Source organism: Seriola aureovittata, chromosome 20 (assembly GCF_021018895.1).
Source record: "Seriola aureovittata isolate HTS-2021-v1 ecotype China chromosome 20, ASM2101889v1, whole genome shotgun sequence".
NCBI classification, from domain to species: Eukaryota; Metazoa; Chordata; class Actinopteri; order Carangiformes; family Carangidae; genus Seriola; species Seriola aureovittata.
Genome location: NC_079383.1, coordinates 19,356,824 through 19,378,523, shown reverse-complemented (window position 1 = coordinate 19,378,523; position 21,700 = coordinate 19,356,824). Strand labels below are relative to the sequence as shown.

General features: G+C 34.6%; 1 protein-coding gene and 1 long non-coding RNA gene across 8 annotated transcripts in view; one reads left to right on the top strand and one right to left on the bottom strand.

The window, feature by feature from the left end:
- The window catches only part of LOC130161530 (dipeptidyl aminopeptidase-like protein 6), a 201,905-nt gene extending 180,209 nt beyond the window's left edge, over positions 1 to 21,696 (top strand). For all 7 annotated transcript variants that reach the window (XM_056364889.1, XM_056364892.1, XM_056364891.1 and 4 more), the window contains 12 exons: positions 467 to 514; positions 637 to 755; positions 11,440 to 11,511; positions 12,956 to 13,063; positions 14,065 to 14,134; positions 14,734 to 14,928; positions 15,358 to 15,412; positions 15,526 to 15,625; positions 16,383 to 16,441; positions 16,529 to 16,601; positions 16,682 to 16,755; positions 18,589 to 21,696. In XM_056364889.1, coding sequence (XP_056220864.1) covers positions 467 to 514; positions 637 to 755; positions 11,440 to 11,511; positions 12,956 to 13,063; positions 14,065 to 14,134; positions 14,734 to 14,928; positions 15,358 to 15,412; positions 15,526 to 15,625; positions 16,383 to 16,441; positions 16,529 to 16,601; positions 16,682 to 16,755; positions 18,589 to 18,738 — 1,123 coding nt within the window. In that variant the 3' untranslated portion in view covers positions 18,739 to 21,696. The remainder of the gene's footprint in view (positions 1 to 466; positions 515 to 636; positions 756 to 11,439; positions 11,512 to 12,955; positions 13,064 to 14,064; positions 14,135 to 14,733; positions 14,929 to 15,357; positions 15,413 to 15,525; positions 15,626 to 16,382; positions 16,442 to 16,528; positions 16,602 to 16,681; positions 16,756 to 18,588) is intronic.
- Positions 13,327 to 18,703, bottom strand: LOC130161532 (uncharacterized). The gene is made up of 2 exons (XR_008826168.1): positions 18,570 to 18,703; positions 13,327 to 14,968 (listed from the first exon to the last, which is right to left on the bottom strand). It is a non-coding gene; the product is annotated as an uncharacterized LOC130161532 (long non-coding RNA).
- Positions 21,697 to 21,700: the final 4 nt, after the last annotated feature.

Below are 21,700 nucleotides of genomic sequence, written 5' to 3'. Positions count from 1 at the left end.
CCCTCTGTCTCTGTTGCACCCATGAGGAGTGTGACTCATTCCCATCACTCCCAGATAATTTCACACCCACGCTCAAGGCCACGAGGCAACTGCGAATCTGACTAACATGATCTCACATGTACTGGGGACTCCTGTATTCACACACATATATAGGCACACAGTTACTCTTTGTTCCCAGTGATAACTTCAAGCTTGAACTCACCCACCCAAAAACCTTTTCCCCCCGAGGGGGTGAGATCTGGCCTATTTCTGTTCTAAAAGGATTCATCCCCCCTTTTTTTTCCCTCCATCATTCATTTATGAAACATCTACTGAGTAGTTAAGGCAGTGTTTGTATGATCCAGGTGCTTTTCTTCCACTCCCCCAAGTTGAATGGTGAACACAGCTCTGTCAAACTCACAAATAAGACCAAGGTAAACTCAAATCTGCTGTCATGACATTTATTTTTATCTTTGCATTCATGTAGATACTTCTTGAGCACTGAGGATGGTCCAAAACGAAGGCATCTGTACAGGTAATGGCCATTCTTATGACATCTGTACCAACTGGTGGTTTAAAAGTGGAAAAGGCTTCAAATTTTGCTCAAAAGAAAATGTCTACAGAAAGTTATGGTAGCTGTCTTCGTTGTTTCCGTAGTGCTGACACGTTTGGTTCATTCAACCGTCGCTGCCTGTCCTGCGCCTTGTCCGACAGCTGTGGCTACATCAGCGGCTCCTTCAGCCACAACATGAGCTATTTTCTGCTCAAATGTCAAGGTATCTAACACTGCATGTTTGACTCATGTCCCCCATTCTCTTTCTCTCTCTTTCTCTAACTGTCTGTTCAAGTTCCCCACTTGTGAGTTCTTGTGAGGGCATATCCAAGCACACTTGCTACTTTTATAATGACACACTGTGCTTTGTGCAAAACGTTCTGCTATAGTGGAAAGTACAATTCAGATTAATAATGATCCTTTCAGGTTGTCACTTTACTCATCTCCTACCTTTTTAAGGGCCTTGATGAAAATGTCCTCTTGAAGTGTTTCCTTTCTTATGAAGTAGGAAAGTATTAATATTAATGAATAAGTTACAGCTGACAAGTTTGACATACAGAGAGGTCTATTTTACAGCACTTGCAGTTTTTAAATAAATGGATGCAGTTCACATATACGTCCACCTTCCTTCAGATGACAGGGAAAAATCAGCTCGACACAGATTGTTACATTAAATTTAAAGGTTTGATGTCAGTCTAAATGTGTTTACTGCAATTGTGGAGGAAGTATTCCTGTCATTTACTGAAGTAGAAATGCTACATTACAGACTTACTATAGAGTATCAGCAAAGTATTAGCACAATACGATTAATTTCGGTCGAAAAATCCAATGAAAATGTCACCATGAATACTTTTTTATACCTTAGTGCACTATGACTTTTTTATGCATAAAAAAGTCATATTATAGTAAGGCATATAAATGTCAAAAAATGTCAAACTATTTTAAAGCATAAAAATGTCATATAACGTCATACTATATAGTATGGCATAAAATTCTCAAAAAATGTCATAGTATAATATGGCATAAGATTATCGTAGTATGGTGAGGCAGAGAAATGTCAATAAACGTCAAACTATATTAAGGCATAAAAATGTCTAAAATCGTCATAGTATAGTATGGTATAAAAATGTCAAAAAACATAGTATAGTATGGCATAAAATTCTCCAAAAACGTTATAGTATGGTATTGCATAAAATTGTCATAGTATAGTAAGGTATGAAAAAGTCAAAAAACATCATAGTATAGTATGGCATAAAATTCTCAAAAAACATCATAGTATAGTATGGTATAAAAATGTCAAAAAACATCATAGTATAGTATGGCATAACATTTTCAAAAACATCATAGTATAGTATGGCATAAAATTCTCAAAAAACATAATGGTATAGTATGGTATAAAAATGTCAGAAGGCATCGTAGTGTAGTAAGGCATGAAATTTAAAAAAAAAAGTCACAGTATAGTAAGGCATAAAAATGTCAAAAGACATAGTATAGTAAGGCATGAAAATGTCAAAAAACATCATAGTATAGAATGGCATAAAATTGTCATAGTATAGTAAGGCATAAAAAATGTCAAAAATCATCATAGAATTATATGGCATAAAATTCTCCAAAAATGTCATAGTATGGTATTGCATAAAATTGTCATAGTATAGTAAGGTATGAAAATGTCAAAAAACATCATAGTATAGTATGGTATAAAAATGTCAAAAAACATCATAGTATAGTAACGCATAAAATTGTTATAGTATAGTATGGCATAGAATTCTCAAAAAACATCATAGTATATTATGGTATTAAATTGTCATAGTATATAAGGCATAAAAATGTCAAAAATCGTCATAGTATAGTATGGCATATAAATTCTCAAAAACATCATAGAATGGTAAGGCATAAAATTGTCATAGTATATTTAGGTATAAAAATGTCAAAAATCATCATAGTATAGTACGGCATGAAATTCTCAAAAACATCATAGTATAATATGGCATAAAAATTCCCAAAAAACATCATAGTATGGTAAGGCATAAAATTGTCATAGTATAGTAAGGCATAAAAACGTCAGAAATCGTCATAAAATTGTATGGCATAAAATTCTCCAAAAACGTCATAGTATGGTATTGCATAAAATTGTCATAGTATAGTTAGGTATAAATATGTCAAAAATCATCATAGTATAGTATGGCATGAAATTCTCAAAAACATCATAGTATAATATGGCATAAAATTCTCAAAAATCATCATAGTATAGTATGGCATAAAATTGTCATAGTATAGTAAGGCATAAAAATGTCAAAAATCGTCATAATATAGTATGGCATAAAATTCTCAAAAAACATCATAGTATAGTAAGGCATAAAAACGTCCAAAAACATCAGAGTATAGTATGGTATAAAATTGTCCAAAAACGTCATAGTATGGTATTGCATAAAATTGTCATAGTATAGTAAGGTATGAAAATGTCAAAAAACATCATATTTAATTGAGGCATAAAAATGTCAAAAAACATCATAGTATAGTATGGTATAAAAATGTCAAAAAACGTCATAGTATAGTATGGCATAAAAATGTCAAAAAACATCATAGTATAGTAAGGCATAAAAATGTCAAAAAACATTAGAGTATAGTATGGCATAAAATTCTCAAAAACATCATAGTATAGTATGGCATAGAATTCCCAAAAAAATATCATAGTATAGTAAGGCATAAAAATGTCAAAAATCGTCATAGTATAGTATGGCATAAAATTCTCAAAAACATCATAGTATAGTATGGCATAAAATTCTCAAAAACATCATAGTATAGTATGGCATAAAATTCTCAAAAACGTCATAGTATAGTATGGCATAAAATTGAAAAAAAATGTCATAGTATAGTAAGGCATAAAAATGTCAAAAAACATCATAGTATAGTAAGGCATAAAAATGTCAAAAATCGTCATAGTATAGTATGGCATAAAAATGTCAAAGAACATGGTATAGTATGGCATAAAATTGTCAAAAAACATCATACTATAGTAAGGCATGAAAATGTCAAAAAACATCATAGTATAGTATGGCATAAAATTGTCATAGTATAGTAATTCATAAAAACATCAAAAATCGTCATAAAATTGTATGGCATAGAATTCTCAAAAAACATCATAGTATAGTATGGCATAAAATTGTCATAGTATAGTAAGGCATGCAAATGTCAAAAATCATCATAGTATAGTATGGCATAAAATTCTCAAAAACATCATAGTATAGTATTGCATAAAATTTTCAAAAAACATCATAGTATAGTATGGCATAAAATTCCCAAAAAACATCATAGTATTGTAAGGCATGAAATTTTTAAAAAATGTCATAGTATAGTAAGGCATAAAAATGTCAAAAAACATCATAGTTTAGTAAGGTATGAAAATGTCAAAAAACATAGTATAGTATGGCATAAAATTCTCCAAAAACGTTATAGTATGGTATTGCATAAAATTGTCATAGTATAGTAAGGTATGAAAAAGTCAAAAAACATCATAGTATAGTATGGCATAAAATTCTCAAAAAACATCATAGTATAGTATGGTATAAAAATGTCAAAAAACATCATAGTATAGTATGGCATAACATTTTCAAAAACATCATAGTATAGTATGGCATAAAATTCTCAAAAAACATAATGGTATAGTATGGTATAAAAATGTCAGAAGGCATCGTAGTGTAGTAAGGCATGAAATTAAAAAAAGAAAGTCATAGTATAGTAAGGCATAAAAATGTCAAAAGACATAGTATAGTAAGGCATGAAAATGTCAAAAAACATCATAGTATAGAATGGCATAAAATTGTCATAGTATAGTATGGCATAAAAAAATGTCAAAAATCATCATAGAATTATATGGCATAAAATTCTCCAAAAACGTCATAGTATGGTATTGCATAAAATTGTCATAGTATAGTAAGGTATGAAAATGTCAAAAAACATCATAGTATAGTAAGGCATAAAAATGTCAAAAAACATCATAGTATAGTATGGTATAAAAATGTCAAAAAACATCATAGTATAGTAACGCATAAAATTGTTATAGTATAGTATAGTGTGGCATAGAATTCTCAAAAAACATCATAGTATATTATGGTATTAAATTGTCATAGTATATAAGGCATAAAAATCTCAAAAATCGTCATAGTATAGTATGGCATGAAATTCTCAAAAACATCATAGTATAATATGGCATAAAAATTCCCAAAGAACATCATAGTATGGTAAGGCATAAAATTGTCAAAAATCGTCATAAAATTGTATGGCATAAAATTCTCCAAAAACGTCATAGTATGGTATTGCATAAAATTGTCATAGTATAGTTAGGTATAAAATTGTCATAGTATAGTAAGGCATAAAAATGTCAAAAATCGTCATAGTATAGTATGGCATAAAATTCTCAAAAACATCATAGTATAGTATGGCATAAAATTCTCAAAAACATCATAGTATAGTATGGCATAAAATTCTCAAAAACATCATAGTATAGTATGGCATAAAATTCTCAAAAACGTCATAGTATAGTATGGCATGAAATTGAAAAAAAATGTCATAGTATAGTAAGGCATAAAAATGTCAAAAAACATCATAGTATAGTAAAGCATAAAAATGTCAAAAATCATCATAGTATAGTATGGCATAAAAATGTCAAAAAACATCATAGTATAGTAAGGCATGAAAATGTCAAAAAACATCATAGTATAGTATGACATAAAATTGTCATAGTATAGTAATTCATAAAAACATCAAAAATCGTCATAAAATTGTATGGCATAAAATTCTCAAAAAACATCATAGTATAGTATGGCATAAAATTGTCATAGTATAGTAAGGCATGCAAATGTCAAAAATCATCATAGTATAGTACGGCATAAAATTCTCAAAAACATCATAGTATAGTATGGCATAAAATTTTCAAAAAACATCATAGTATAGTATGGCATAAAATTCCCAAAAAACATCATAGTATTGTAAGACATGAAATTTAAAAAAAATGTCATAGTATAGTAAGGCATTGTCAAAAAACATCATAGTATAGAAAGGTATGAAAATGTCAAAAAACATCATAGTATAGTAAGGCATAAAATTCGCAAAAAACATCATAGTATAGGAAGGGATAAAAATGTCAAAAACATCATAGTATTGTAAAGCATAAAATTGTTATGGTATAGTATGGCATAAAATTCTCAAAAAAAATCATAGTTTAGTATGGCACAAAAATTGTCATAGTATAGTGAAGCATAAAAATGTCAAAAATCGTCATAGTATAATAAGGCATAAAAACGTCAAAAATCGTCATAGTATAGTATGGCATAAAATTCTCAAAAACATCATAGTATAGTATGGCATAAAATTCCCAAAAAACATCATAGTATAGTAAGGCATGAAAATGTCAAAAAACGTCATAGTATAGTATGGCATAAAAATGTTATAGTATAGTATGGCATAAAAATATCATAGTATAGTAAGGTATGAAAAAGTCAAAAAACATCATAGTATAGTATGGTATAAAAATTTCAAAAAACATCATAGTATAGTATGGCATAAAAATGTCAAAAAACATCATAGTATAGTAAGGCATAAAAACGTCCAAAAACATCAGAGTACAGTATGGCATAAAATTCTCCAAAAACGTCATAGTATGGTATTGCATAAAATTGTCATAGTATAGTAAGGTATGAAAAAGTCAAAAAACATCATAGTATAGTATGGTATAAAAATGTCAAATACATCATAGTATAGTAAGGTATAAAATTGTCATAGTATAGTAAGGCATAAAAATGTCAAAAATCATCATAGTATAGTATGGCATGAAATTCTCAAAAACATCATAGTATAGTATGGCATAAAATTCCCAAAGAACATCATAGTATAGTAAGGCATGAAATTTAAAAAAAATGTCATAGTATAGTATGGCATAAAAATGTCAAAAAACATCATAGTATATAAAGGTATGAAAATGTCAAAAAACATCATAGTATAGTAAGGCATAAAATTGTCATAGTATAGTGAGGCATAAAAACGTCAAAAATCGTCATAGTATAGTATGGTATAAAAATGTTATAGTATAGTATGGCATAAAATTGTCATAGTACAGTAGGGCATAAAAATGTCAAAAAAACATCATAGTATAGTATGGCATAAAGTTCTCAAAAAACATCATAGTATAGTATGGCATAAAATTGTCATAGTATAGTGAGGCATAAAAACGTCAAAAATCGTCATAGTATAGTATGGTATAAAATGTTATAGTATAGTATGGCATAAAATTGTCATAGTATAGTATGGCATAAAAATGTAAAAAAACACGTCAAAAAACATCATAGTATAGTAAGGCATAAAAATGTCAAAAAAACATCATAGTATAGTAAAGCATAAAATTATTATAGTATAGTATGGCATAAAATTCTCAAAATTCATCATAGTATAGTATGGCATAAAATTCCCCAAAAAACATCATAGTATTGTAAGGCATAAAAATGTCAAAAAACATCATAGTATAGAAAGGTATGAAAATGTCAAAAAACATCATAGTATAGTAAAGCATAAAATTGTTATAGTATAGTATGGCATAGAATTCTCAAAAAAAATCATAGTTTAGTAAGGCATAAAAATGTCAAAAATCGTCATAGTATGGTAAGGCATAAAAATGTCAAAAATCATCATAGTGTAGTATGGCATGAAATTTAAAAAAATGTCATAGTATAGTATGGCATAAAATTGTCATAGTATAGTATGGCATAAAAATGTCAAAAAACATCATAGTATAGTATGGCATAAAATTCTCAAAAAACATCATAGTATAGTATGGCATAGAATTGTCATAATATAGTAAGGCATGAAAAGTCAAAAAACGTCATAGTATAGTAAAGCACGAAAATGTCTAAAACCTTCATAGTATAGTATGGCATATAAATGTCAAAAATATCAGTATCTTAAGGCATAAAAGTTCATAAAAAGGTCACAGTATAGGAAGGCATAAAAGTTCATAAAAACGTCAAAGTATAGTATGTTATAAAAATGTCATAGTATTGCATGTCATAAAAAATGTCATACTTTAATAACACACACACAAGTTTTTTTCTTCGGAATTTATTAACCAGCCGCTTACATCAATGCTCATACTGTAATGACAGACACACCACAGTTGTTCTCTCTCAAATTTATTAAGCAACCACTTACATCAATATTTATGGCAGCATTTACAGGAAATTCTGCAGTTAAAAGACATTAAAACAACCAAATAAATTGCATAAAAAATACATTAAATACAAAAACAAGAATAGGGTGTTACATGTATAATTTATTGTTAAGCTGCAGCAAATAGTATTATTTTAAGACCTGATTTAAACGAGCTGACATGTGAAGCAGACCTCATTTGTTCCATAGCATGTCCAAGAACTTTAATAGTATAGTACATCATAAAAAAACATTACGTTTAATATGGCATAAAATTGTCAAAAAAAACATCATAGTATACAAAGGTATAAAAAGTCATAGTATAAAGTCACAGTATAGTAAGGCATAAAATGTCATACTTTAATAACACACTCCAGTTTTTTTCTTCAGTTTATTCACCCGCCACTTATAACAGCATTTACAATAAGTTATGCAGTGAAAAGACATTAAAACAACCATATAAATTACATATTAAAGACAAAATTGCATAAAAAATACATTGTATACAAAAAAAACTTAAGAAGTTATAAGACCTAATTTAAATGAGCTGACAGTTTAAGCAGACCTCAGACATTCCATATCATGTCCAGAAAGTATAATAGTATAGTACGCCGTAAAAATGTGATACTTTAATGACACGCACACCACAGTTGTTCACTCCCCTTTTTATTAACCGACCACTTACATAAATACTTATAGCAGCATTTACAGGGAGTTATGCAGTGAAAAGACATTAAAACAACCATATGAATTGCATATTGAACACAATACTGCATAAAAAAAACATTGAATACAAAAACAAAAACAGGAAGATGACTCCTCAAAGACTGATAGGATGTTACATGTTTAATTTATTGGTAAGCTGTAGCAAATAGTAATGTTTTAAGACCTGATTAATTGAGCTGAGAGTTTAAGCAGACCTCTGATATTCCATAGCATGTCCAAAAAGAATATAGTATAAAAAGCGATAAAACTGTCATAGTATGGCATGAAAATGTCAAAGAACACCATAGTATATTAAGGAATAAAAGTTCATAAAAACGTCAAAAAAATTTCAAAGTATAGTATGGCATAAAAATGTCAAAAAACGTCATGGTAAAAGTAAGGCATAAAAAAACATCACATAATATGGCATAAACTCGTCAAAAAGGCAAGGTATAGTAAGGCATTAAAATGTCAAAAAACATCATGGAGTGTGGTGTAGTGGTCTAAGCAGGCGCCCCATGTGTAGAGGCTACAGTCTCGCTGCTCGCTGCAGTCGGCCTCGGTTCGAGTCCCGCATCAGACGGCCCTTTACTACATGTCATTCCCCCTCTGTCTGCCTCCCCATTTCCTGTTTCTCTACTGTGTGCTATCGAATAAAGGCATAAAAGCCCCAAAAATATACTTAAAAAACGTCATAGTATAGTAAGGCATAAAATTTAAAAAAACATCATAGTATAGTATGCCAAAAAAATGTCAGAAAACGTAATAGTATAGTGAGACGTAAAACTGTCAAAAAAACATCATAGTATAGTATGGCATAAAATTGTCATCAAAACGTCATAAGGAATAAAAATGTCTAAAAACTTCATAGTATACTAAGGCATAAAAAGTCATCAAAAAGTTATAGTATAATAAGGCCTAAAAGTTCAAAAAACATCATAGTATAGTATGGCATAAAAAGTCATAAAAAGGTCATAATATAGTAAGGCATGAAAAGTCAAAAAACGTCATAGTATAGTATGGCATAAAATTCTCAAAAAACGTAATAGTATAGTAAGCCATAAAAATGTCAGAAAACGTAATAGTATAGTGAGACATAAAATTGTTATAGTATAGTATGGCATAAAACTGTCAAAAAACATCATAGTATAGTAAGGCATAAAATTCTCAAAGTATAGGAAGGCATAAAAATGTCAGAAAACGTAATAGTATAGTGAGACATAAAACTGTCAAAAAACATCATAGTATAGTAAGGCATAAAAATGTCAGAAAACGTAATAGTATAGTGAGACATAAAATTGTTATAGTATAGTAAGGCATAAAATTTTCAAAAAACGTCATAGTATAGTAAGGCATAAAATTCTCAAAGTATAGTAAGGCATAACATTTTCAAAAAACGTCATAGTATAGTATGGCATAAAATTGTCATCAAAACGTCATAAGGAATAAAAATGTCTAAAAACTTCATAATATACTAAGGCATAAAAAGTCATCAAAAAGTTATAGTATAATAAGGCCTAAAAGTTCATAAAAACATCATAGTATAGTATGGCATAAAAAGTCATAATATAGTAAGGCATGAAAACTCAAAAAACATCATAGTATATATAGTAAGGCATATAAGTTCACAAAAACGTCATGGTATAGTAACGCATAAAAGTTCACAAAATGTCATAGTATAGTAAGGCATTAAAAGTCATAAAAATGTCAAAAAACGTCATAGTCTAGTAAGGCATATAAATTCATAGTACAGTAAGGCAGTTTATGCCTTAGTATACTATGACGTTTTAATGCCTTATGCTAAATGTTTTATCATACTGTGACATTTTCTAGTTTCGTTTTTTTTTTTTTTTTTTTTACTGATGGTGGAATCAGTGTTTTGCTGAAAATGGTCCTTGGATGTCTTTTCTCACTGCAATGTCAAACAGCCACTTTTCACCAACAAAAAGCCGACTGATCTCGTTGCGCTACTCCTTCCACCTTTGATCTAGATGCACTGTGCTGGGCGTGAGAATACCAGGAGAACAGGCAAAGCGCTTTTCAAGATCAAGATGTCATGGCACTGTCATCACACTGCCACAAAAAACAGAGCCCACGGTGTCAAAAGATTCATGTTTCTGTGATTCCAGCCTGACGTGAAGTCTTGCAGCATCAATATTTAATCACTGATCCAACACTTTTGTGTCAATCACCTCTGAACCTTTCTAAGTGATCGTCACTGAATTCAGATCAAACAGTGAAAGACCATAATGCTGTTAAAAACCCTCTCCACTGACCCCAGAAATCAATGATGAAGCCAACGGTCCTGTACCTCATACATTTGTAATCTAGCTCTCTTTCTGCTGCCTCCCTACAAGAATTGATGTGATGAGGTTATGATATCAATCCCACAAGAGAGAAGGAGTCAGAGAGAGGAGGGAGGGAGTGAGTGGCTGGTGTATTTTCCACCAAATTCAACCGCAGTGTTCCTGTGCCATGTTTCCAATTTGCTAAGTGCATCAGTCACTACATTTGCTGTCCCTCCTCCCTCCATTTTGAGGTTTTAGGGATTAACTACAGGGACTTTGCCTGTTTGCGGCCTAGATATGGACGAGCTATTTCAGCTATTGCATTACATAAATCGAATAAGTGAAGAATTGCCTCTGTCTGAAAGACAAAAGATCTGGGATGTCTCCTCTGGTTTTTCTTTACCTTTTTTTTTTTTGCCCAATATGTGCAGTCACTGGAGGATATCAGCATGCATTTGATGATAAATCTATATATTACTCAGGCCTAAAAAGAAACTAAATATTGCTGTGCACCTGTAGTTCAGTACAGTAGTTTCTTAAGGGAAAAACAGACTGGATACATTGAGATCAAGCAGATTAGGTCCCATTTACTGGTGTCTTTTATATTAAAACAGTGGCTGGTTGAAAGGAGCCACTGAATGACGTGATTAAATATGAAACTACAAATCTTTAAAAGTCAGGTTCCTCATTTTTTAACCTCTCTGATTTTCTCCTCAGGCCCTGACATCCCGTTTGTAGCCGTGTACAAGACACAGAGAGACGCCGAAAGCGAGACGCAAGACAGAGAAAGTGAGTATTTCAACCTGTTACATCGCGGATTTGCATTTACAAGACTCTGAATTATGCTAAAGTTATTACAAGTGACCTTGTATTCATTAGCATAATAGCTACATTGAAGTGACCTTGTCCAAATAGGGACAGAAGTGTTTCCATTGCAGTGCCGAATGACCACCTGTGTACTGAGTCAGTGTTTGTCTATAAGCCAAGTCCAGCGTGATGGAAGTAATCATATTACTCCGCACAATGGATGTCCTCATTAAATTACGACCTGCCTGACGGCAATATCAGCATACTGTAATTTGATTACCAGAGTCTGCGTGTGCGCCAGTCAGTGTCAACTCTTACCAATATGATGTCCCTGCCCTGACTATGTTAAAAAAACAAGTCTATAAATGCTGCAGTGAAATTTTATTATTGTAGATTATTTTATGTATTCACCTGTTTAACAGCACAAGGGCAAAAATGTTTTGCAAATTTTCACCAACAAAACTGGTGAGTTTGCATTTTCTTTTTCTTTTTTTTTTTAGAGAGACGTTTCCATGCCGACAGGTTTTTAATGATACTGCAGTTAACATGACAGTCATCATGTGGCCAATAAGAATGTCTTGTGCTTTTCTTTTTTTTAACAGGATATGAGGCCACGACAGGTGAAAGAACATTGTTAGCTCTTCATATGTTACTAAGACTCTACTCTAGTGACAAGAGACAAGGTCAGGTCAGAGTTAGTCTGTGCATGCGCACAGAAACATGCTGGCTTCGGGCACAGCTGCCACTTCTTCTTCTTCTTGTCCTTCCTTTCACAAAGTTTTAATTGAGGTTTTCCTCCAAGAGCCAGGCAGCTTTTATCTGAGTCTGTCAAAATTTGGCAGCAGCCTGTTGATTTCCCTTCTGGTTGCAGCCTTTTTGACCATTTTTAAAACAAACTAATCCCAGCATACAATGTGCTGCATCCCCCTCCGACTTCAGCAGCCAGTGGCGATAAGTTAGCAAAAAACCATCTGTAAGCTGTTGAATAAGTAGAGCTGCTTCTCTTTTTAGGACAACAACCACTTGAAAATCCAGGTCACAGCTTCAGTTCATGTCTGTTTTTTTCTGGTTTGCATCTGTTGGAGCTCAAGCTGAAAGTCTGGGAGGAGGAGAGGTTCTGATGTTGTATGAATGTAAACACACAGCTCCACACATTCTCCAGTCTTATTTGAATTAACAGATGAATGCAATAATAATTTTAAATCAGATTTTAATTGTTTTAAGGACGATTAATTCATTGTCCTTAAGTCAACAAGTCAAGTCTGTTCAATTTCACACAACAGATATGCAAACTTATACAAATTTTCTGTGAAAGATTTTTAGTTTTTACACTTACTTTAAAATACATATTTTGACATAATTGGGTTGCCAGGGATCTGTGTATCAAATGTTCTTCATTAACTGGTTTGGCATGTTCTGTCTACAGGTATTGCTGAAGTATATAAACTGGAGAACAATGAGAACCTGAGGCTGACCCTGGACTCCATGCAGATGCCCACAGTGGATTACAAGGAGATCAACATGGATGATTATAGTACGTGAAGTAAAAAGTTAAATAATGTAAATGTGCACAAATTAGTTCTTAGTTGACCATTAAAAAAATCTGTAAAAAAAAAAAGAACAAAAAATTGGATTTGTCTGCAGTTATACCTTCATCTACGTTACAGTAATGACCAAACTGTTAAGTAGAATTTAACATAATAACACACAAATCATTATGTTGTTTTTGTTGATACTGAATACACCATTCAATCGACAAAGTAAATAATACTACAAAATGACTTCAAAAACGCCAACTCACTTTGACATTTTATTTATATGTTTTTAAATCCATCAGAACGTCGCAATCCAGAATTGATTAACAATTCCTTACTCGCTCCCATATACTGTTTGGTTCTGCTAATGCACAAAGACAAACAGAAAGAGAGATAGAGGGAGACGTGTGGTATTACGTTAGAAGACGCTGACAGGGTGGATATTGAATGGGAAAGTCAGATGAGACAGCTGAGGGAGAGGCTGAAGCAGCAGGTCCCAGTGTGGTAAGAGGAATATGTCACTCAGGAATATTAAATAAACATTTTGTTGTTGGTCACACCAAGTCACTACGTCAACAACACCCCCCACCACCACCACCACCAGTATATTTCAGATCTGCTGGAAGATAATGTTTGAGGTTATTGCTGCTAAAGCAGGTTCAACCAGTTATTAAATCCAAGGGTTCACTTACTAGCCCTAGAGTGTTTAATGGCTGTGTTCAATAAAGATCATATCATATTTTATGAGCAGTTAATGAAACCAGCTCCTTCCAAGGGGTTCAAATACTTTTTATTTCCACTGTAGTAGGCTGTGATTATAATTTCAGTACTGTAGCAGCCTAGGTGAGACTCCTCCAGAACGAGGTGATATCACAATTTATTTTCTGCAACTCAAATCAGTTTGTTTTTTTTTGTGAAAAAAATAATTTAACAGTTTGTAATGAATCATAGTAGCAAAAACAGAAAGTAAAAAAATATCTGTTGTGTATCTGGTTTACAGCTTTGTCGATGCAGATCCTCAAACCCGCAGGCTTCGTGGACACTTCACACTACCCGCTCATCCTGCTTGTGTATGTATGAGCGCATGTTTTTACACACACACACACACACAGAAAAAGTTTGTGTGCTCTAGCAGCACTGACTCACATTCCTCTCCAAGTTATACGAGGACATGCTCGTCCTCATCAGTGGAGATTTCCCGGACAGACTTTTAATCAGGCTTATTAATCTAACAAGAGGGTGCGCTGCTTTGTCCTCTACTCTAGCTGGGTAATAATTACACTGCAAATGAGGAAACTTACCCTCCTTTCCACCTTCATTCTTTCATTAGTATTCCTTCCCTTCCTTTTAGCTCAAATCCAAGCTTTTCTTGTTTATCGTGACTTCTTATCTGTGAACATTGTGCCACATTAGCTTTGGGATGAAGTAAACTTTTCAAATTAAGGTTTTATCCTGAGAATCCTGCGAGCTCGCAGATACACATGGTACATAACAGTCATCCAAATCTGTCCCAAATGTCTGTGAAAAGAAGTGTTTGGACAGATTAGGGGATAATATAATGAAGACACAAACTCATAACTAAAAATAAAAATGAATAGGATATAAGAAAAAAATCATGTAGCAGCCTTGCCTTCACTCATCTGGTTTGTCTGTGGTTTTTCACATGCAGCGATGGGACACCTGGTGGTCAGATGGTGTCAGAACGGTTTCACATGGACTGGGCCACAGTCCTGGTGAGCAGCTTCGGTGCCGTCGTGGTGCGCTGTGATGGACGGGGCAGCGGCTTCCAGGGCACCAACCTGCTTCACCGGATCCAGAAGAAAGTGGGTGTGTTCGAGGAGCAGGATCAGAAGGATGCGCTCAAGTATGTGTAGCAGGAGGTTTTTGCTTGTTATCTTGAAAACCTAAAAGATATGAAGAGTAAACACATGATAAATAGCTATGTGGGTGTTTTGGGGCAATTTAAACAAAAACTTCTATTATAGGAGATGCTTTCCAACACCACTAACCATCTCACCCAACCTTTTCAGCATATAGAAAACATGTAACTTGCTGAAAATACAATCAAATTACAGTTTTTTATATGTAACCGTGTCTCACAGCTTATGAAACCATAACTGTGTTTACATGAATTGAAATTGAAGCAGTAGGTTATACTGGTTGCTAGTGGTAGTTAAAAGTTCCTTAGAAACACCTTGCATGTATGACATACAGTTGCATTGTGAGACAGTATAAACAAAAGTCAAAAATGTAAATGCGCTTCTTGACGACAACCAATGTTTGTCTGTTGCAGTTTTATTTTGAAAGAGCCCTACATTGACAAAACCAGGGTTGGAGCTTTTGGACAGGTGAGAAAAAGAGCCATACATTCCTTTGTTAACATGCAGGTTGGACTATTATGCTCTCTGAGTGTCAGCTTGTGAAACCACTTGTGATAACATGTATTTTCTTTGTGTCTCAGGTGTATGGCGGCTATGTGACCAGCTTGTTGGTCAGCGGTGAGGAGTCTCCTGTAAAATGTGGAGCTGTCCTGTCACCCATCACCGACTTTGAATTATACGGTAAGCCGTTTGTTTGCGATGGAATTTTTTTCACCTGTATGCTCCAATGCAAAAAAGCTGTAGACCCTGCATAATCACTTAGGTCTAGGCACGGCTGTCATAGACTATTCAAAAGGAATCTAGCACCTTTACCCCTGCAGCTGGAATTTTATTTCAGTCACTGTCTTATACATTCACATGTATGTCTGTGAAAGAGAGAGAAAAAAAAAAAGATGAGCCTGTTCACAGTGTCAGTGTGATGGTGCCGATACACCTGGAACCCAATCATAACAGTGCCAGACAAAGTTATCTACACCAGCCTTGCCTCGGATACCAAAGGAATAAGATGTGTGAAATGCAGAGTTGTGCGTATCAGGAGAGTGACAGACAGAGAGAGAGAGAGAGAGTACTCTTGTAGCTGTAGGTGCACCGAGTCAGGAAACTGCAAATTAAGGAGGAGCTGTTTTTTTTTTCCTTTTCGCAGTTTGACGAATTTCCCATCTATTTGATTTCTCTCGCTTTTGCCAGAGGGGGTGAGAGACATGCCATGACATTGTATGAGTTTGGAATTGCAAATGAAGACGTTCCGCAACAGCTCCAGGACTAAAGAATATGTAGATGGGTGAATACATTTGAATGTGGAGAAGGAAAAACCTGGAAATGTGCACTTGACTTCTCAGAATGGACAGAAATGATGCATCAATCTTGTTACTGATATGACATTTTGATTTTGGTGTCAAAAGCAAAGTTTTAATTGAAATCTTCTTTTCGCCTCCAGCCTCTGCATTTTCAGAGAGATATCTTGGACTGCCTAAACCTGATCCAAGGGCATACACAGTAAGCTCCGATTGCTTAAAGATCTAGGTGGGATAATTACTGTAATATCCATTTGCTCTAATTTGTGTCCATGTCTTTACACCTCAGATGGCAAATTTAGCGCACAGAGCATCTCAGTTTATGGACAAGAAGTTTCTTATTATCCATCCAACAGCTGATGGTGAGTCATGAGTCACGGAAACATATATAAAAGATATAAAAGAAAACACAAATCTGATGTTTTGGCATCTGTCTTTACAGAAAAAGTTCATTTCCAACATACAGCAAAATTCATCGCGCAGCTCATCAATGAAAAGGCCAACTACACCTTACAGGTATGTGGTTTAACTCCCACTCATTTGTAATGGCAGCTCAGCGTCCAATTTCTCTGCTTGTCTTTCTTTCCCTGGTTCAGTTATTCTCCAACCTTTGGGAGCTTTGTGGTCCCAGTGGGGAGCCCACAGCAGGCAGAGGATTAGCCCCTCACAATGCCTTCATTCCACATAATGAGCTTATGAGACCTTCTTGGGCATCCTGCGTTAACACCAGGACTAATCCAATTAGGATACAATGTACTGCAGCTGAATGTTCATCAGAGCTCATTACTGACCGATAGACAGGTTACTGCGCTCAGACGCGTTAACTTGTAGCCTCTGCTAGGTTTAAGGTCAACACAAGTAAACATGATAACTTAGTTGAAATACAGTACGGTCCAAGAGTCTGAAACCACTTTCCCATGCCCTTAAAGCAGTTTCAGAGTTTTGGACCCCACTGTGTTTGCGTTAAGCTCATACTCCAGAAATCTAACCCCCATTGGTGCTGAATTAATTGGCTGATTTAAAGAAAATTATTAATGATGAAAATGTGCTTTCTTTTTTTAATCATTATAAATTGAATCCCTTTTGGTTTTGGAAGAAACAAGACTAAACCTTGCACTCTGTAACGTACATTTTTTTTTTATTACTATGTCACTAATAAAAAAAAAAAAGTGATATTTGTATCCTTGCCTGATGTTTTCCAAGATTAAATGTGCTACTTGGCATTAAAACGTTTTATTCATTTTTTTTCACCCACACACATATATATATTTATACACACTATGAGAAGCCGCTTAGGCCAAAACTGAATACTTCACATGTACATACATGCATACACAGGGCACCACACTAACTGGATGATGCTACCACAAGGTGGCGCAGAAACAGGTAGAGGCAAGATGCATAATGGTGGCCAACAACGGAGAGCAGGCTGAAGCAGTTTCTTTGCTGCAGACTCTGCTTCCAACGCCATCTATGATCAGCACCATCGCTGTAGAAAACACCAGTCAATTATCAAGTGCTGTTCACCCCAACATGGAAAGAGAGCTAAGTGGGTTGTTTAGACAGTCAAGATCATCCATCATGCAACCCAGCAGCTCCTAGTTCAACTGGGAATAAACTTTGGAAAAAATTTATAACAAAGTTTCTATTGGACTATTGGGTCTCTATTGGTTTAAAAGACAGACCTGGAAGCTAATCAAAATAATGAAAATTACATGAGCATTCTTCATGTTTGCACCTTAACGAATACGCCTAGTCATCATCGCAACAGTGGTTAGCTGTGGTAGCAACTTCCGGTTAAAGTGTGGTGCCTTCCGGATACAGACATACTGAATATTTAGATATGTGTGTGCAAGTATGGTCGGCTTCTCATAATATACATATTTATTTATTTTACTTCTTCTTTAGTCTGCAAACTGGTTTGCTCTCAATTCTACACATTAATGGATTCTCCATTAATCCAAACATACTAAACCACAAAAAATAAATTAGGTCTCTAGAATTTGTTTTTTGCCCCCTCTAACCAGAGAAATAATAGTTTTCTGGAATGAAAAACAGTTTGCATCCAGTTTCTTCAGGCACATTTTGCAATAATCATAATGTTACTGAAAAAAACCTATGTCATGCAAGTAAAGGCTCTTTTGGCCTGGGGGTTGAGGTGTCAACTTTGAATCGCATTTCTGCTGGTTGGCACAGCTGGCCATATCATTCACCCCCTTTCTCTCCTCTAATAAAAGAAAAAAATGATAGATATGTGCAGCATGACATGGATTTCTCGAACTCTCTGCCCTATTGAAGAAATCTAACTGTGTGTGTGTGTGTGTTCTCACCTTATTCTTTGTGTCTCAGATCTACCCAGATGAAGGCCACTTCATTCACAGCGAAGCCACACGGCAGCACCTCAGTCAGTCCCTGGTGAATTTCTTTGAGGAATGCTTCAGGCTACCAGAGAGAGTGTTTGAGGAGGCTCTGGAAGAAGAGAGCGAAGACGAGGGTTAGCTTGGCCTTTTAGGGCTCCTCCTGTGCCCCCCAAATCCTCCCCCACCCATGTAGTCATCTACCACAACACTGGTGTCCAATAGTCCACAATATGCAACTCTCATCTGCTCTTTCCATTTGTTTTGGTTTGCGTTTGGACCACCCACCCCACCCGTGTCAGCATGCTGAACCTGAAACTGCCCTTCCAGCAGACGACGGATCAACTCCTAACATCCATCCTCCCATCCTCATCTCCTGCCCTAAGTTCAAATCCAAAAGGGAGAGAGCCAGAGAGCCAACAAAGACTGATGACCTGACATGATGTTTTGGAATATACTGATTGATCTAACAGGAAGCAGTCTCCTTCACAGCAGGATGGACCAGCTCCTCAGAAGCAGTGGAGAGAAAGCATCAGCTCTCACACAGACTTTTCAATCTGCAAGGAGAAGGAACACCTTATAGCACATAACTCGTGGGCTTGTATATCGATGAAAAATCAGACGCCTGATGAAAAACACTGGTTGGCAGTGTTTCTAAGGGGTGTCTGGAATTGTGTGGATACAGGAAATGTTACTATTTTTAAAGTTGTGAAGAACTTTCCATGTTGGACTGTGGTTGTGTCTCTTGTTCTTACAGTATGTAAAATAGCACACAAATGTTCACTCAGCTATTACTGATATATTTTCTTTTGGTATCATGTTTGCCCTCATGTTGGTTTCAAAACGTAGCCTCATCTTATGTATTTTAGTGATGCTGACAGAATTCTCCAACTGGTAAAATGTTTGGAGGTTTAAAAAAAAAAAAAAAAAAAAAAAACGCCATGGGTTTTTATTAATGTTCATTTTAGACAGTTTTATTGTGATGCTCTGGTTTTTACCAATGTTGAAGCATTAACTTGATTTGGTCACTGTGCCTTACTTTCACTATAAACATCCTGCTGTGGGACTGCAGTTATAAACTACAACAAGTCTAATTTTATAGGAATAGTTTGATATTTTTGGGAAATATTCTTATTCGAAATTGATACCACTCAGATCTGTCCAATAAATATTAGGTTACAGCCACCAGCCAATTAGCTTAGTATAACGGCTGAGACACAGCTAGCTAAGCTCTGTCCAAAGGTAGCGAACTATTCGAACTTGCTCCTCTGATGCTAACTATTAGAATGTTATAACCTGTTTAATCCGTACAAAAACCAAAGTGTAAAAAACTTCAACTTCTGGTTTAACAGGGGTCATTACCTTGACTATCTTTTAGCCTGTAGCATTAACTTCCTGTACTTGCCAGAGGTGCGTCTAGACAGATTTTCTTACTTGCCGACAAAACTAAGCTAACTGTTTTTCACCTTCCTCCGTTGTGCCCTTTCACAGGGAAAAGGCGAAGAATTAAGTGACGGGCAGCTTTCATGTTCACTCACCTATCGTGAATGACTTTATACACAATACAACCAAAAGTCTCTCAGTGGACATGTAAATAGCGCCACAACAGTTAGGCAGTAGCAGTAGCTAACGCTAGCTCAGCTTGCACTTCGACGAAGTACAAAATTTATCAAACAATGGAAAACAGTAGACAACAGTTACCAGGAAAAGGTTTTGTCAAATTTACAATGATATGTGTACAGTATGTTTGTTTTTACCTTAAACAGGGAAATAATGAGGACTGAAGCGACACGCAGTTATCGTGTTCATTCATCTATTTTGAACGACGGTTCCCCTCTACCGGGATCCTGAGGCATTACTAGTCCATCACCGCACAATCGATCACAATCAACGCAGACACCACTCTGCATTGCAGATCTACAATATTCAAATTCTAATCACATAGTACTAAAATCATTTAACAGGCACAGGCAAAGGAAAAATTAAACTGTAAAAATGCAACACAATGAATACTAATGCATGACTGAAAGAAATCTCATCTGTATTATTAATTCACTTATCTATAAAGTTGTATCTACGACACTTCCAGTCTTTACGCTAAGCTAAGCTAATGGGCAGTAATTTAATATTTGACAGATGGTATCAATATTTTCATCAAATGACAAGACAAGAAAGTGAATAAGCATATTTCCCAGTCAGTTAAAAGAGCTAGCACCAACAGCTAGCACTTCATTCAGAAACTGTAAAGGGATTTTGAAGTTTCACAGAAAATTACCATTCACTGGAAATAGGCCCAATGACACCTAGCTAAAATGTACAGACTCTGCATGCGTCATTGCTTTAAGATGTTTAAGAATGGTAGGGGAAGAAAATGTATAACCAGTGCAGAAGCTGAAGTGTTTGTTTTTGGAAGTGCTGTCTTACTCTTGGCTTAAATCAGTGAATACATTGTACAAGGTTAAAGGCAGGAAGTCATTAGGAGTAGTGTTATACACTGAGAAATTATGCATTTGTATATAAGGGAAAACATGGTGTTAGCTTCAGAGTCAGTCATGCAAATACGTAATCCAAAATGATAAATTCCTGAGGCACAAATTTAGTTTTCCATTTTTCAATTTTTTATTTGGATGGCCATTTGTGTTATGTTTCAGTGCATGTTAAGAGGTTATTTGCAGCACTATCCCTGATCAGTTCCACATGGTAATTTTGACATCTTGAATGTTCCTTACTGGATTGCATAAATTACATTTCCAGTAGTATTGTGATTGAGAACCCAGTCTCGTCAGCTTGATGTGTAAATGTTATTCAAATATCATTTTATTCTAAAAAAGAAAAAAGAAACAATATTACCTGAGTGTTATTTGTGCATAAAGCATTTTGGAAGTTACATTTGACTATTCATTTCTGTTCTCCTGTTGCTGTCCTTGAATCGAGTTGAAAGTGGACTTTATAAATGCCAATGGCAACATCAAACTTTCTTGCCAGTGGTTGAGGACTTTTTCGAGACGCTCAACTTTGTTATCCAAAGCATAGAAGGAGATTAATGGCAGATTGTGGCATGAAGGTAAATGTTAGAATAAAAAATAGATATTTTATCAGCCTTC